The sequence below is a fragment of the Bombina bombina genome, chromosome 7 (assembly GCF_027579735.1).
Source record: "Bombina bombina isolate aBomBom1 chromosome 7, aBomBom1.pri, whole genome shotgun sequence".
Lineage (NCBI taxonomy): Eukaryota > Metazoa > Chordata > Amphibia > Anura > Bombinatoridae > Bombina > Bombina bombina.
This window is the reverse complement of record NC_069505.1, coordinates 551,797,110-551,812,743: the sequence shown is the minus strand read 5'-3', so window position 1 is coordinate 551,812,743 and position 15,634 is coordinate 551,797,110. Positions and strand designations below refer to the sequence as shown.

Below are 15,634 nucleotides of genomic sequence, written 5' to 3'. Positions count from 1 at the left end.
GGGATAGTTGTACGCTTAGCTAGGGTAGAGACTGCTCCCTCCACCTTAGGGACCGTTTGCCATAAGTCCCGTGTAGCGGCATCTATGGGAAACATCTTCTTAAAAACAGGAGGGGGAGAGAACGGTACACCTGGTCTATCCCATTCCTTAGTAATAATTTCTGAAAACCTCTTAGGTATTGGAAAAACATCAGTGTAAACAGGCACTGCATAGTATTTATCCAATCTACACAATTTCTCTGGGACTATAATGGTGTCACAGTCATCCAGAGTAGCTAAAACCTCTCTGAGTAACACACGGAGGTGTTCAAGCTTAAATTTAAATGTAGACATATCAGGTTGAAGCATCTTCCCTGAGTCAGAAAAATCCCCCACAGATAGAAGCTCTCCTTCCTCAGCTTCTGCATATTGTGAGGGGATATCAGACATAGCTACTAAAGCGTCAGAGTGCTCTGTATTTTTCCTAGCAACAGAGCTGTCTCGCTTTCCTTGTAACCCTGGTAGTTTGGACAATACCGCTGTAAGGGTATGATCCATAACTGCCGCCATGTCTTGTAAGGTAAACGCTATGGGCGCGCTAGATGTACTTGGCGCCTCTTGAGCGGGCGTCCCTTGAGCGGGAGTTATAGGTTCTGACACGTGGGGAGAGTTAGTCGGCATAACTTCCCCCTTGTCAGTTTCCTCTGGTGATAAATCTTTTAAAGCCAGAATATGATCTTTATAACTTATAGTAAGATCAGTGCATTTGGTACACATTCTAAGAGGGGGTTCCACAATGGCTTCTAAACATAATGAACAAAGAGTTTCCTCTATGTCAGACATGTTTAACAGACTAGTTATGAGACCAGCAAGCTTTGAAAACACTTTAATTAATGTGAAAAAGCAGAATATAAAAAACGGTACTGTGCCTTTAAGGGAAAAAAACAAAACACAAAAACTGCAAAACAGTGAAAAAAGCAGTTAACTCTATGAAATTTTAACAGTGTATGTACTAGACTAAAATAGCATTGCACCCACTTGCAAATGGATGATTAACCCCTCAGGCTCAAAAACGAAGCAAAAAAACGGTAAAAACCGTTATAACAGTCACAGGCAAACTGCCACAGCTCTACTGTGGCTCCTACCTTCCCATAAAATGACTTTTGTAGGCACAAAAACCCTTTACAGAGGTCCAATATGTCAGGGGACTCCTTCAGGGAAGCTGGATGTCTCAGAGAGTAAAAGTTACTGCGCAATTAGAGCGCGAAAATAGGCCCCTCCCACCATGCACTGAAAGTCAGAGGGCCTAAAAAACTACTCCTAGGAGTCAAATAACAGCCATGTGGAAAAACTAGGCCCCAAAGCAAGATTTATCATCCTTAGTAAAAAAACGTTCCTTATAACTCATGTAAACGTTTAACATACTAAGTCATAAGAGCAATTAACATGAAAATTACCTTTTACTGCAAGCATGATGCCAGTCATTATTAAATCACTGCAATCAGGCTTACCTCAAATATATCAGGCACTGTCAGCATTTTCTAGACTTCTTATTATCTCTATAGAAAAAAATATACTGAACATACCTCAAGTCAGTTGATTCTGCAGGCCGTTCCCCCAGCTGAAGTTTTCCCATACTCTTCAGTTATGTGTGAGAACAGCAGTGGATCTTAGTTACAACCTGCTAAGATCATCAAAAACCTCAGGCAAAACACTTCTTCTAATTTCTGCCTGAGGTAAAAACAGTACAACTCCGGTACCATTTAAAATAACGAAATTTTGATTGAAGATAAACTACACTAAGTCACCACATCTCTCTAGCTACTTCCCTTGTCAAGAGCTGCAAGAGAATGACTGGGAGTTGGCAGTTAGGGGAGGAGCTATATAGACAGCTCTGCTGTGGGTGATCCTCTTGCAACTTCCTGTTGGGAAGGAGAATATCCCACAAGTAATGGATGATCCGTGGACTGGATACACCTTACAAGAGAAATGAAGTTCACTTTAAGTGACGTCATCCAAGATGGTGTCCCTTACATTCTGATTGGCTGATAGAATTCTATAAGCCAATAGGAATTAAAGGGAAAAAATCCTATTGGCTGTTGCAATCAGCCAATAGGATTGAGCTTTCATCCTATTCATCATTAGCTGATTGGCTGTAAAATTTAAATTAGTTTACAATATATTTTTGTATGTTTTGCAATGAAGTGTGTAATTGCTATATATATTATTTATACGTTAAAGAATTTAAATTTCAATAAATAGAGTATTAGTAAAAACTATTATTTATTTGCTGCTACTAATTTGTTTTGTCCAAGTTAATGCGAAATCCAACATTTTTTGTTAATGATTCAAAGCATACTTCATTTATCAAATTTAATTTGTTCTCAAATCATTCTTTTTTTAAAGAACATAACTATGTAGATAGTGCATTTGTATCTGAAACACTATATGGTTTTTAACAATGTTATTCAATTTTAAGCACTAGATCAGCAGTAAATAGTAGATTTCCCTAATGAACAAATGCATTATAATATAAGATTCCATAGTACTTAGTCTGAACTTTTTTCTGACTAATTTCAAAGTTATGTCTATTTCCACTCCTCCTGTATCATGTGACAGCCATCAGCCAATCCCAAATGCATCTACATATATTCTGTGAATTCTTGCACATGCTCAGTTGGAGATGGTGACTCAAAAAAGTGTAAATATAAAAAGACTGTGCACATTTTGTTAATGGAAGTAAATTGGAAAGTGTTTAAAATTGCATGCTCTATCTGAATCATGAAAGTTTAATTTTGACTTGAATGTCCCTTTAAAAAAAATCTTTAAACAAAGCAGTGATACAGTGCTTCAGGCACGTGCATGCTCATGACCCGACCTACCTTGTTTTCAACATAGGATACAAAAAGAATGAAGTATATTTGATAATAGAAAGGGGAAACCAGATGTGGACTCCTTGCCCAATATGCTTAGAGGAATATTGCTGCACCTCACTGACAAGCTCCAAAGAAGGCTGAAATAATTGTCTGGGGTGGTCAAGTTCCTTTTTCAGAGCAGAATTGCCGTATTTGGGGCTGGACTGACCTTGTTAGCAGTACCGGCTCAAGATATTACCCTGCCTGGGTCCGAGAATGAAATGACAACCCCACCAGTAGTAACATTATTGATTAGAAGATCAACCTACAAGCCTGGCTACTGACTTTACTAAGCCTGCCTACCTACCTGCATACAACCAATGCTTTTGCACAATAAGTGGGGAGTTAGTTAAGGAAGAGATGCACTTGTCCAACCTTGAATGTCGCCCCTGACTAGTTCTGTATCTTTTTGTGCATGATGCTTTATGTTGCTGGGAGTCTGTGACTCCCCACATGGAGACAGAGGATAGAAGGGGTCAGGGTCTGACAGTGACTCACTCAGTCACTGAAGTGCTGCCCCTTGTTAAGTGCTGCCTGGGTCCGTTGGACCCACTTCATCCCATGGTTGAGTCAGCTTTGCTTGTTAGGGGAGGATAAGACTGTTACACTTCCTAGTAGAGCACTTCTCTTTCTATATGTAATAGAAGTAAACAGGTTTTTTTGTTTTGTTTTATTAATTGTATGGTCTAAATGAATCATGAACAAAACAAATTGGGTTTATTGTCCCTTTAAAGATTTTTCCTTCCCTTTAGTGCAAATGTAAATGTAAAAATGCAATGTAAATATTACAATTATTATCCTTTTTCCAGTATCCTGATAAAGTGGACCCACTCTTACAAGAGGAAAAAGAGAGTCTTGCGCATATGAAAAAACATACAGAAAGACAACTGCAAGAAATTGGAAGACAACTACAGGTAATAACTGTGTATATTCCCTCACTGTTACTATATACAACCACCATTGAAAGTTCCCTGTAGTACATGTAGAATTTGACGGTAGATAAGAACCAAAAGGCCTATCAAGTCTACCCATAGTTTTTGTGTTTGGAAGTTTATTCCATGAATCCACCACCCTTTCTGCAAAAAAAATATGTAATGGCTCCGAGTCCCATGGGCGTGAAACGCGTTAGATGGACTGCCTTGTTTACAGCCAGTGTATGTTTGCAGCTATTATGTTTTTATTCATTTTTTTTTTTCAATAAAGGGCATTTTTATGAGCCAAAGCTTTCTGTTTAGCCTTTCATGCCATGGCTACTTACTTGCTCTGTGAGTACAGATCCCAGACATGGAGTGCCTTGTTTAAAGTTTGTAAGAAAGAATTTAAACCTGTTCTGCTATAATCAAATTTATTGCAGCCTTCTTCATGGGAAATATGTTTGTTTGCTGCCTGTTTAATGGTATTGCTGTTTCTCAATGTCCCTTATAGTCTACTTTGTATTAACAAAAAAAAGAAAATGATGTAGACTTCATAAAAACTGATTGATAAAAGTCCACACTTTTATTAATAAAGGAACATTAAACTTGACATTTCAACCATGCATAAAATGTTTCATTATTGCAAGTGCAACATTATTGCAATATACATTCATTATTTATTTTGCTGCCTTTTGCTGTACAAATACATCTAAAATGTGTGCTGAGTTTTACTTTCTCCCAGGGAGGTTTGGGTTAATACTTTTATCCAATTTATATAAGCTTTTGTTTACTTTATCCTCCCCCCCTAAGATTCTCAGCAGTCACATGTTTGTAAAAGGTGGAGTATCAGTTTTGCATCAACAATCATGATAGAAGAATTATTCTTTGCAATAGTAACTAAGTTCAATCAGTGCTAAGCCTCTTTAAGCGAAGAGATAAGGGCAGGTTACCCCAGTCTCTCAACTGCACATGTGCAAACAGAGGCCTAGATTTAGAGTTCGGCGGTAGCCGTCAAAACCAGCGTTAGAGGCTCCTAACGCTGGTTTTGGCCGCCCGCTGGTATTTGGAGTCAGTGATTAAAGGGTCTAACGCTCACTTTACAGCCGCGACTTTTCCATACCGCAGATCCCCCTACGCCATTTGCGTAGCCTATCTTTTCAATGGGATCTTTCTAACGCCGGTATTTAGAGTCGTTTCTGCAGTGAGCGTTAGAGCTCTAACGACAAGATTCCAGCCGCCTGAAAATAGCAGGAGTTAAGAGCTTTCTGGCTAACGCCGGTTTATAAAGCTCTTAACTACTGTACCCTAAAGTACACTAACACCCATAAACTACCTATGTACCCCTAAACTGAGGTCCCCCCACATCGCCGACACTCGATTAAAAATTTTAACCCCTAATCTGCCGACCGCCACCTACGTTATACTTATGTACCCCTAATCTGCTGCCCCTAACACCGCCGACCCCTGTATTATATTTATTAACCCCTAACCTGCCCCCCACAACATCGCCGCCAGCTACTTAAAATAATTAACCCCTAATCTTCCGACCGCAAAGCGCCGCCACCTACGTTATCCCTATGTACCCCTAATCTGCTGCCCCTAACACCGCCGACCCCTATATTATATTTATTAACCCCTAATCTGCCCCCCACAACGTCGCCGACACCTGCCTACACTTATTAACCCCTAATCTGCCGAGCGGACCTGAGCGCTACTATAATAAAGTTATTAACCCCTAATCCGTCTCACTAACCCTATCATAAATAGTATTAACCCCTAATCTGCCCTCCCTAACATCGCCGACACCTACCTTCAATTATTAACCCCTAATCTTCCGATCGGAGCTCACCGCTATTCTAATAAATGTATTAACCCCTAAAGCTAAGTCTAACCCTAACACTAACACCCCCCTAACTTAAATATAATTTACATCTAACGAAATAAATTAACTCTTATTAAATAACTTATTCCTATTTAAAGCTAAATACTTACCTGTAAAAAAAATCCTAATATAGCTACAATATAAATTATAATTACATTGTAGCTATTTTAGGATTAATATTTATTTTACAGGTAACTTTGTATTTATTTTAACCAGGTACAATAGCTATTAAATAGTTAAGAACTATTTAATAGCTAAAATAGTTAAAATAATAACAAATTTACCTGTAAAATAAATCCTAACCTAAGATATAATTAAACCTAACACTACCCTATCAATAAAATAATTAAATAAACCACCTACAATTACCTACAATTAACCTAACACTACACTATCAATAAATTAATTAAACACAATTGCTACAAATAAATACAATTAAATAAACTATCTAAAGTACAAAAAATAAAAAAGAACTAAGTTACAAAAAATAAAAAAATATTTACAAACATAAGAAAAATATTACAACAATTTTAAACTAATTACACCTACTCTAAGCCCCCTAATAAAATAACAAAGCCCCCCAAAATAAAAAATTCCCTACCCTATTCTAAATTAAAAAAGTTACAAGCTCTTTTACCTTACCAGCCCTGAACAGGGCCCTTTGCGGGGCATGCCCCAAGAAGTTCAGCTCTTTTGCCTGTAAAAAAAAACATACAATACCCCCCCCCCCAACATTACAACCCACCACCCACATACCCCTAATCTAACCCAAACCCCCCTTAAATAAACCTAACACTAATCCCCTGAAGATCTTCCTACCTTGTCTTCACCATCCAGGTATCACCGATCGGTCCTGGCTCCGATATCTTCATCCAACCCAAGCGGGGGCTAGACATCCACTGAAGAAGTCCAGAAGAGGGTCCAAAGTCTTCCTCCTATCTGGCAAGAAGAGGACATCCGGACCGGCAAACATCTTCTCCAAGCGGCATCTTCGATCTCCTTCCATCCGGAGCGAAGCGGCAGGATCCTGAAGACCCCCAGCGCGGAACATCCATCCGGACCGACGACTGAACGACGAATGACGGTTCCTTTAAGGGACGTCATCCAAGATGGCGTCCCTCGAATTCCGATTGGCTGATAGGATTCTATCAGCCAATCGGAATTAAGGTAGGAATTTTCTGATTGGCTGATGGAATCAGCCAATCAGAATCTAGTTCAATCCGATTGGCCGATCCAATCAGCCAATCAGATTGAGCTCGCATTCTATTGGCTGATCGGAACAGCCAATAGAATGCGAGCTCAATCTGATTGGCTGATTGGATCAGCCAATCGGATTGAACTAGATTCTGATTGGCTGATTCCATCAGCCAATCAGAAAATTCCTACCTTAATTCCGATTGGCTGATAGAATCCTATCAGCCAATCGGAATTCGAGGGACGCCATCTTGGATGACGTCCCTTAAAGGAACCGTCAGTCGTCGGTCCGGATGGATGTTCCGCGCTGGGGGTCTTCAGGATCCTGCCGCTTCGCTCCGGATGGAAGAAGATCGAAGATGCCGCTTGGAGAAGATGTTTGCCGGTCCGGATGTCCTCTTCTTGCCGGATAGGAGGAAGACTTTGGACCCTCTTCTGGACTTCTTCAGTGGATGTCTAGCCCCCGCTTGGGTTGGATGAAGATATCGGAGCCAGGACCGATCGGTGATACCTGGATGGTGAAGACAAGGTAGGAAGATCTTCAGGGGATTAGTGTTAGGTTTATTTAAGGGGGGTTTGGGTTAGATTAGGGGTATGTGGGTGGTGGGTTGTAATGTTGGGGGGGGGTATTGTATGTTTTTTTTTACAGGCAAAAGAGCTGAAATTCTTGGGGCATGCCCCGCAAAGGGCCCTGTTCAGGGCTGGTAAGGTAAAAGAGCTTGTAACTTTTTTAATTTAGAATAGGGTAGGGAATTTTTTATTTTGGGGGGCTTTGTTATTTTATTAGGGGGCTTAGAGTAGGTGTAATTAGTTTAAAATTGTTGTAATATTTTTCTTATGTTTGTAAATATTTTTTTATTTTTTGTAACTTAGTTCTTTTTTATTTTTTGTACTTTAGATAGTTTATTTAATTGTATTTATTTGTAGCAATTGTGTTTAATTAATTTATTGATAGTGTAGTGTTAGGTTAATTGTAGGTAATTGTAGGTGGTTTATTTAATTATTTTATTGATAGGGTAGTGTTAGGTTTAATTATATCTTAGGTTAGGATTTATTTTACAGGTAAATTTGTTATTATTTTAACTATTTTAGCTATTAAATAGTTCTTAACTATTTAATAGCTATTGTACCTGGTTAAAATAAATACAAAGTTACCTGTAAAATAAATATTAATCCTAAAATAGCTACAATGTAATTATAATTTATATTGTAGCTATATTAGGATTTTTTTTACAGGTAAGTATTTAGCTTTAAATAGGAATAAGTTATTTAATAAGAGTTAATTTATTTCGTTAGATGTAAATTATATTTAAGTTAGGGGGGTGTTAGTGTTAGGGTTAGACTTAGCTTTAGGGGTTAATACATTTATTAGAATAGCGGTGAGCTCCGATCGGAAGATTAGGGGTTAATAATTGAAGGTAGGTGTCGGCGATGTTAGGGAGGGCAGATTAGGGGTTAATACTATTTATGATAGGGTTAGTGAGGCGGATTAGGGGTTAATAACTTTATTATAGTAGCGCTCAGGTCCGCTCGGCAGATTAGGGGTTAATAAGTGTAGGTAGGTGTCGGCGACGTTGTGGGGTGCAGATTAGGGGTTAATAAATATAACATAGGGGTCGGCGATGTTAGGGCAGCAGATTAGGGGTACATAGGGATAACGTAGGTTGCGGCGGTTTACGGAGCGGCAGATTAGGGATTAAAAGTGTAATGCAGGGGTCAGCGATAGCGGGGGCGGCAGAATAGGGGTTAATAAGTGTAAGGTTAGGGGTGTTTAGACTCGGGGTACATGTTAGAGTGTTAGGTGCAGACGTAGGAAGTGTTTCCCCATAGGAAACAATGGGGCTGCGTTAGGAGCTGAACGCTGCTTTTTTGCAGGTGTTAGGTTTTTTTTCAGCTCGAACAGCACCATTGTTTCCTATGGGAGAATCGTGCACGAGCACGTTTTTGAGGCCGGCCGCGTCCGTAAGCAACTCTGGTATCGAGAGTTGCATTTGCGGTAAAAATGCCCTACGCTCCTTTTTTGGAGCCTAACGCAGCATTTGTTTGAACTCTCGATACCAGAGTTAAATTTATGGTGCGGCCAGAAAAAAGCCAGCGGAGCGTTAACAGCCCTTTTACCGCCGAACTCCAAATCTAGGCCAGAGTTTGTGCTATATCTGAATATTAGTTTGTGATTGGTTAGAAAGGATTCTTTTGTTCTGGGGGACAGGGAAATCAGTGAAATTAACCAATATAAAAATATACTTATTTGACAAAATAAAGTTGCAGTTTTATTTGTAAAATAATTCTCAGATATGAAGGTTCAAAAACATGTAGTTTACAATTTGTGTTTAGTTGTCCTTTAAGTAAGTACAAAAACCAAACCCAAGGCAATACAGGCATTGGGGCATATGTATCAAGCTCCGTATGGAGCTTGATGCCCCGTGTTTCTGGCGAGCCTGCAGGCTCGCCAGAAACAGCAGTTATGAAGCAGCGGTCACAAAGACCGCTGCTCCATAACCCGTCCACCTGCTCTGAGCAGGCTGACAGACATCGCCACAATACAACCCGATCGAGTACGATCGGGTTGATTGACACCCCCCTGCTGGCAGCTGATTGGCCGCGAGTCTGCAGGGGGCGGGGTTGCACCAGCAGCTCTTGTGAGCTGCTGGTGCAATGCTGAATACTGCAAGCGTATTGCTCGACGTATTCAGCGAGGTCTGGCGGACCTGATCCACAGTGTCAGATTAGGTCCGCCAGACCTTGATACATATGCCCCAAAGTATCAGACACGTTTGACTTAGTGTCCCTTTAAAGGGAAGCTTTATGCTTTGTAATTACAAGACATTTATGTGATCTTGCTATACAATTAGAAAGTTAAATTTTGACTTTAGTATCCCTTTAATCATTTCTTCCACATTTTGATCAGACCTTTTAAAGGGACATGAAACCCCCAAAAAATGTCTTTCATGATTCCAATACATCATACAATTTTAAACAACTTTCTAAATTTACTTCTATTATCTAAGTTGCTTCATTCTCTTGGTATACCTTGTTAAAAAGGATACCTAGGTAGGCTCAGGAGCTAGCTTCTGATTGGTGCCTGCACATATATGCCTCTTTTCCATTGGTTTACTGATGTGTTCAGCTAATTCCTAGTAGTGCATCGCTGCTCCTTCAATAAAGGATTCCAAGAGAATGAAGCAAATATGATAATAGAAGTAAATTGGAAAGTTGTTTAAAATTGCATTCTCTATCTGAATCCTGAAATTAAAAAATTGTGTCTCATGCCCCTTTACGTTTAACAATTTTTTTGAAAAAACAAATACTGTTAAAAACATATATAAAATATCAAAAGTGTTGTCATTTATATACACAAGATGGATGTTATATGTAGGGATGGACGAATGTGCTGAAAATGTCATTTGTTTGGTAGAATGAATAGTCCTGTGGACATTTGTTTTGGACCATCAAGTGTTGATAATAATGAAAATCCATTAAAATTCGGTAATCGTATGTTATTTCAGGTTTTCAAATGTTTTTTTTCATTTTCGAATGTTTATAATTAGATTGCATATCCCCATTCGAATTTTGAATGTAACATTCGATTTAACAAATACTATTCAGAAGTTCAATAGTTCATGTGGTAAAGAATTTAATAAACTGATAAATAAGAGATACAAATATATCAATTTGAATGTTTCTATTTTGTATATTGCGCAATTCAAATATTGAAAAATTAGAATAGAATATTACATTTTTAGAATGTTGCAAAACATTCGCTCATCCCTAGTTATATACAATTAAAAGTAATTGATTCCATCAAGTTTCGCATACATTTTTATTTTTCTTCATTAACTTGTTTGCTTTAGGGTAAACCTAAAGATGGTTCTGAGACGTTTTATTTATAATCACTGCTTTTTGCGCATTTGTATACATTCAAGTATCTTGCACTCCTCTGCAATCTCTTGCGTTCTTGTAGGTGCTACAAAAACAACGTAAGATGTTGACAGAGTATAGCAAAGAGAGAAGCCAAGTGCTGACTATCATGAGCGATAATGCCAGACCACCTCTGAAACTGAAGAACTCAGCATTTATAAACGTTCCTAGTCATGCAAAAGAAGGTAACCCATGATTATACTCAATGTCTGGTCTCACAATGTTTCACACAGTCCCAAACTGTCTGTTGATATCTCCATAGAATGTAATACTGTGGTAAAGAACGCCCATGTAATGAGTGAACGTTTAAAAAATACGCAACCTACTGATTGGCAGAAACCAGCAGATCAAGATCGATGGTATCTGAAAGATAGTATCACCAAGGCACTTCTGAAGAAGGCAAATGAAACGGCTTGCATTAAGGTAAAAGAATGTGATATTGAAGCCACAAAATTGAAAAACAGCACACTTTCTTGAAAGGGGCATGGAAAAAGACTTGCCAAGTCCAAATCAAACATGAAATCAGTATAATTCTAGCCTCCAAAATGTTAAAAGACCTTTATTTCTTTGGTTTGGGTCCAAAAAGCATAGTACAACATTTCAGGCCTGTATCCTACATGACTAAGGGCCTATTGCAGACCTGAAACATTGTACTATGCGTTTTGGACCCAAACCAAAGAAATAAAGGTCTTTTAACACTTCGGAGACTGGAATTATACTGATTTTACAAAAGGATGTGATATAACATGACATATATTACATATTGCAAAATATAATATCATTTATTCATTAAACAAGGCTCATAAGAAGATCAAAGAAACATTCTAAGAACCTAATATATAGCAACACAAATTAATTTATCATAATCGTGATGCAACATATGATCAACATATTACAACAAACGTCCACACATAATTGGCATAAATCAACCTAAAATGTTTGGGGCTAACAAAGCACCCCCTAGAACTGACCTCTGCCTCAGCATCTCTAAATGACTGTTTGTTCTGTGATAGGATGATGTGACTCTTACTCTTGGGGACATAAGGAACTTTGTCAATAAACAGAAGCAACATCTGGATGAAGTTAAGATTAGTTTACTTCTGCAAAAGGTATGAAGACAGTGGGTATATTTTGTGTGTGTATGTTTGTCTGTATACACATAGGGCTAGTTCTGCTAAAATAGAATGGCTATGAAATATCTAGTCACCAAGGTTTATACAGCTCCGTGTATAAGCTGTGTGACAAAAAACAATACTAAATATTTCATGATTCAGATAGAAAAGGAAATTTTAAACAATTTTCCAGTTTATTTCTGTTCTATAAAATGCTTCTTTCCCTTGGTGTCCTTTGTTGAAATGCATCCTTGTGTTGGCTCAGAAGAAGTTTGCAATACTTGGCGCTAGCTGCTAATTGGTGGCTGCACATATATGCCTCTTGTCATGGGCTCACCTGATGTGTTCAGCTAGCTCCTGGTAATGCATTGCTGCTCCTTTAACAAAGTAAACAAAGCACATTTTATAATAGATGTAAATTGGAAAGATGTTTAAAATTACATACTCTATCTGAATTCTGATTGGATGCTTAAAGTCCCTCTACAGTGGGAATGGCTTCTGAGAAAACTCTGAGGTAAAATATCTTCTTTTTTTTACATAGATATGTTCATGAGATATTTTCTAGTCAGCTAACACATATGTTGAATCACTTTGAGTGATTCCACATTTGGGTAACATGTCCATTTAATGAGATTTGGACCCCAATTTGCTCTAAGCATTGGTAGGGATGCTCACTGTTAAAACTGATTTTGATTGACAAATCACTAATTACCCAGTCAAAACTATCTCTTAACCAATCAGGATTGTCTTAAAAAATGATCATTTCTTTGGAACTCCGAACCAAGTCCAGAATGATGGCAATGAAGATGAGACTCTGTATCTTCTGGACAAAAGATAGATGATCCTAGAACAGGAATTTTAGCAGGAACATTAATTAGTTTTGTTTTTGTTTGGTTTTTAATTATTTATACTTTTTGGAGGGTTTAGAAGTCAAAGGGGGTCCTTACTTGTTATAGTGTACTTGGATGTTGGTCTGGTTCCTGATGTTAGAGCTGCTTTGAATGTTGGGAAGATTGCATGGGGAGGAAGTCACTTAGGTAAAGCCTTGGGTATTATGGTAATTTGTGATGGGGTGAGGAACAGTAGGGGGGTACCCTAGCTGAGCAGGACCAAGATAGCGAGAATGAGCCAGAGTAGCGGAGCTAGGCCTGCTAGGCGCCGAGAGGAGACAGAGCCCAATCAGGGTCCTGAGCAAAGATTAGGAAAGGGCAACATTTTTACACTGACACAAATGTATTCAAATTTATGCAAATTAATATGGTAGTCTTCCTGCCCTGTCCCCACCAGGCCCCCCAACCTCCAGGGTCAGTACCCCTAATGTCAAGGGCTAGAGACAGTGCCCCCTAGCTCCAGGGCCAGACCCCACATTCCATTGCCCTCAAAGCGACAGACCCCCCAAAAGGCCCCCCGCATACTTGAGGGCCTCTGAGCAACAAATCCCACATACAGACACAAGGCTCCCACTCTGGCGCCAGGACCCCCACTTAACCCATACTTAACTGCTTAGTTACTGATAGGACAGCTGTCAACCCTAGCTTAAGAAGCACATTAGGAGCCATGGAGATACCATTTGTGGGCACCCTTAAATGTTTGGCCCTCTATCCAGGTCCTATGTGCATTTGCACTATTGGGAAGCAAACAAATGTGAATTTGGCAACCGTCAGTAGCATTCGGCTATTGTCAGAGCCGGATTTTTTCTTGTTAAAGTACAACACACTAAGATCTGGATTTGCACTTTCACAAGAAGAAATCCGGCTCTGAAAATAGCTGAATGCCGCTGACAGTTGCCTAATTTGCATTTGTTTGCTTCTGAATAGTCTGAATGCACATACCTAATAAAATGGAGGTTTGCATGGACATTGCAACAGTACGTGAATAATAGCTACTTCCATGAGATACTCTTGCTATTATTGCTTAACAACGCCCATAGATATTACAATGCAGCTTTTGGTTACTTGTAGGACCTTTAAATATAGTAGAATTGCATAATCAACAAATGCAATAGCACTTGGTCTGAATGTTACATGATCAGTAGACTGTTTCTGACAGATTTCAAAATTAACTTCAGTTTGCCAGCCACCTTTATCATGTGACAGCCATCAGCCAATCACAGACTCATATGATATACAAAGTGAGCCCATGCACATTCCCTGTAGGAGTTGGTGCCTCATAAAGCGTGCACACAAAAACACACAAATTTGGAAAGTCCCTTAAAACCGCTGCTCTATCATTAAAGTTTTAATTTTGAGGTTAGTGTCTCTAAATGGAAACAGGAATTTCATCTCTCCCAAACTGCAAAGGGGTTTAACAAATAGCTAAACTCAGCTCAGGATTGGTCATGCACAGCTTTTCCTGAGATGAACATGGCCGATGATAGGCTGCTGCACAAATATTCTGCTGCTGATTGGCTATGTGGTGCTGCAGACCAGTAATGCATTGCCGATCCATAGATGACTTTAACAATGCAATAATAAAGTGTTCTAGCACAATGAAGAATTTTATTATTGCTTTTACATGTTCCTTTGATTCTATAGCTGATGAACTCACTAACTCTCTTGTCTTCTAACATAATGATATTTTTCATAACACACAGTGTGCTGATGTCATGGTTTGATGTTATGAGGCCACACTCTGTTTTTTTAATGTCACAGGGTCCAGAGTGCAGTCAAGATCTCTCTTTACGAGAGCGTCTGGATCGTCCCTTAGTGAAGAATCTGCAGAAACATCCAGAAACTCAACTCCCTGAAGCTGCTCTCATTTTAGAAGTATGTCTAAAAGGCAATTAAGTACAGTTGAATTGTATAATCAAAAAATGTATAAGAGAAAGGGCAATGAAATAACACAGACAAATTTCAAATGAGTAGTAGATTTATTTCTGCCACATTTCAAAGTTATTTCCATTTCCCTGCCCCCTGTATCATGTGACAGCCATCAGCCTATCATAAACTAATATACGTATAAACTGTGAACTCTTGCACATGCTCAGTATGAACTAATGCCTCAGATTGTGCACATTATGATACTGGAAGTAAATTAAGTAAGAATGCCTGTCTATCTCTACTGGTTCCTTCTACATTTTTTCTGTTCACGTGTATCTGTTATCTCACTCATCTCTCATTTTGTTCCCCTCATTTTCTCAGGGTGCCTCATGCTTGCAGAAGTCATTTGAAAGAGCCCATGAAAGAGTTGGTCGCCTGGAAAACACTCGCCAAAATCTGCAGAGTGATCTGGAAAATAAGAGATGGGGAGAACGTTTAGACCGAGCGGCTGCCAGACTGCGGGAGAGGAGTGAGAAATATCGTGGAGAGAGATTGATCATCCGATCACTTAAAAACTGACCAGAAGTAGATTGACGGATGCGGTTAAACCAGGCAACCAATGCATGCTAAATAAAAATACTGAAATATTCTTCAAACAGAGCTGGCGGTGTATTTACTATTGTGGGACCATAGGCCCTGTGAAATCTGCTGTCCTCCAAATCCCTCACCCCAACAATTTTACCTCATATTCACATCATATATTTAAAATAACTCGAGGTCAGGGACATACAGATGAGTCATGCATTCATATTAGAAAAACAGGGATCATTAAAGGGACATGAAATCCAAACTTTTTATTTCATTATTCAGACAGAGCATGCAATTTTAAACAACACTTACTTATATTATACATAAAGCCATTCATCCGGCCTGTAAGTAACCAGGTCTTTACATGTCACCAA

The 15,634-nt window shown here is 39.0% G+C and overlaps 1 protein-coding gene across 1 annotated transcript in view; it reads left to right on the top strand.

The window, feature by feature from the left end:
* The window catches only part of CCDC105 (coiled-coil domain containing 105), a 35,096-nt gene extending 19,768 nt beyond the window's left edge, over positions 1-15,328 (top strand). Inside the window, exons 2-7 of the mRNA XM_053689135.1 lie at positions 3,703-3,807; positions 10,845-10,986; positions 11,064-11,224; positions 11,815-11,910; positions 14,565-14,678; positions 15,054-15,328. Of these exons, the coding sequence (XP_053545110.1) occupies positions 3,703-3,807; positions 10,845-10,986; positions 11,064-11,224; positions 11,815-11,910; positions 14,565-14,678; positions 15,054-15,251 (816 nt within the window). The 3' untranslated portion in view covers positions 15,252-15,328. The remainder of the gene's footprint in view (positions 1-3,702; positions 3,808-10,844; positions 10,987-11,063; positions 11,225-11,814; positions 11,911-14,564; positions 14,679-15,053) is intronic.
* The last annotated feature ends 306 nt before the right edge of the window (positions 15,329-15,634 follow it).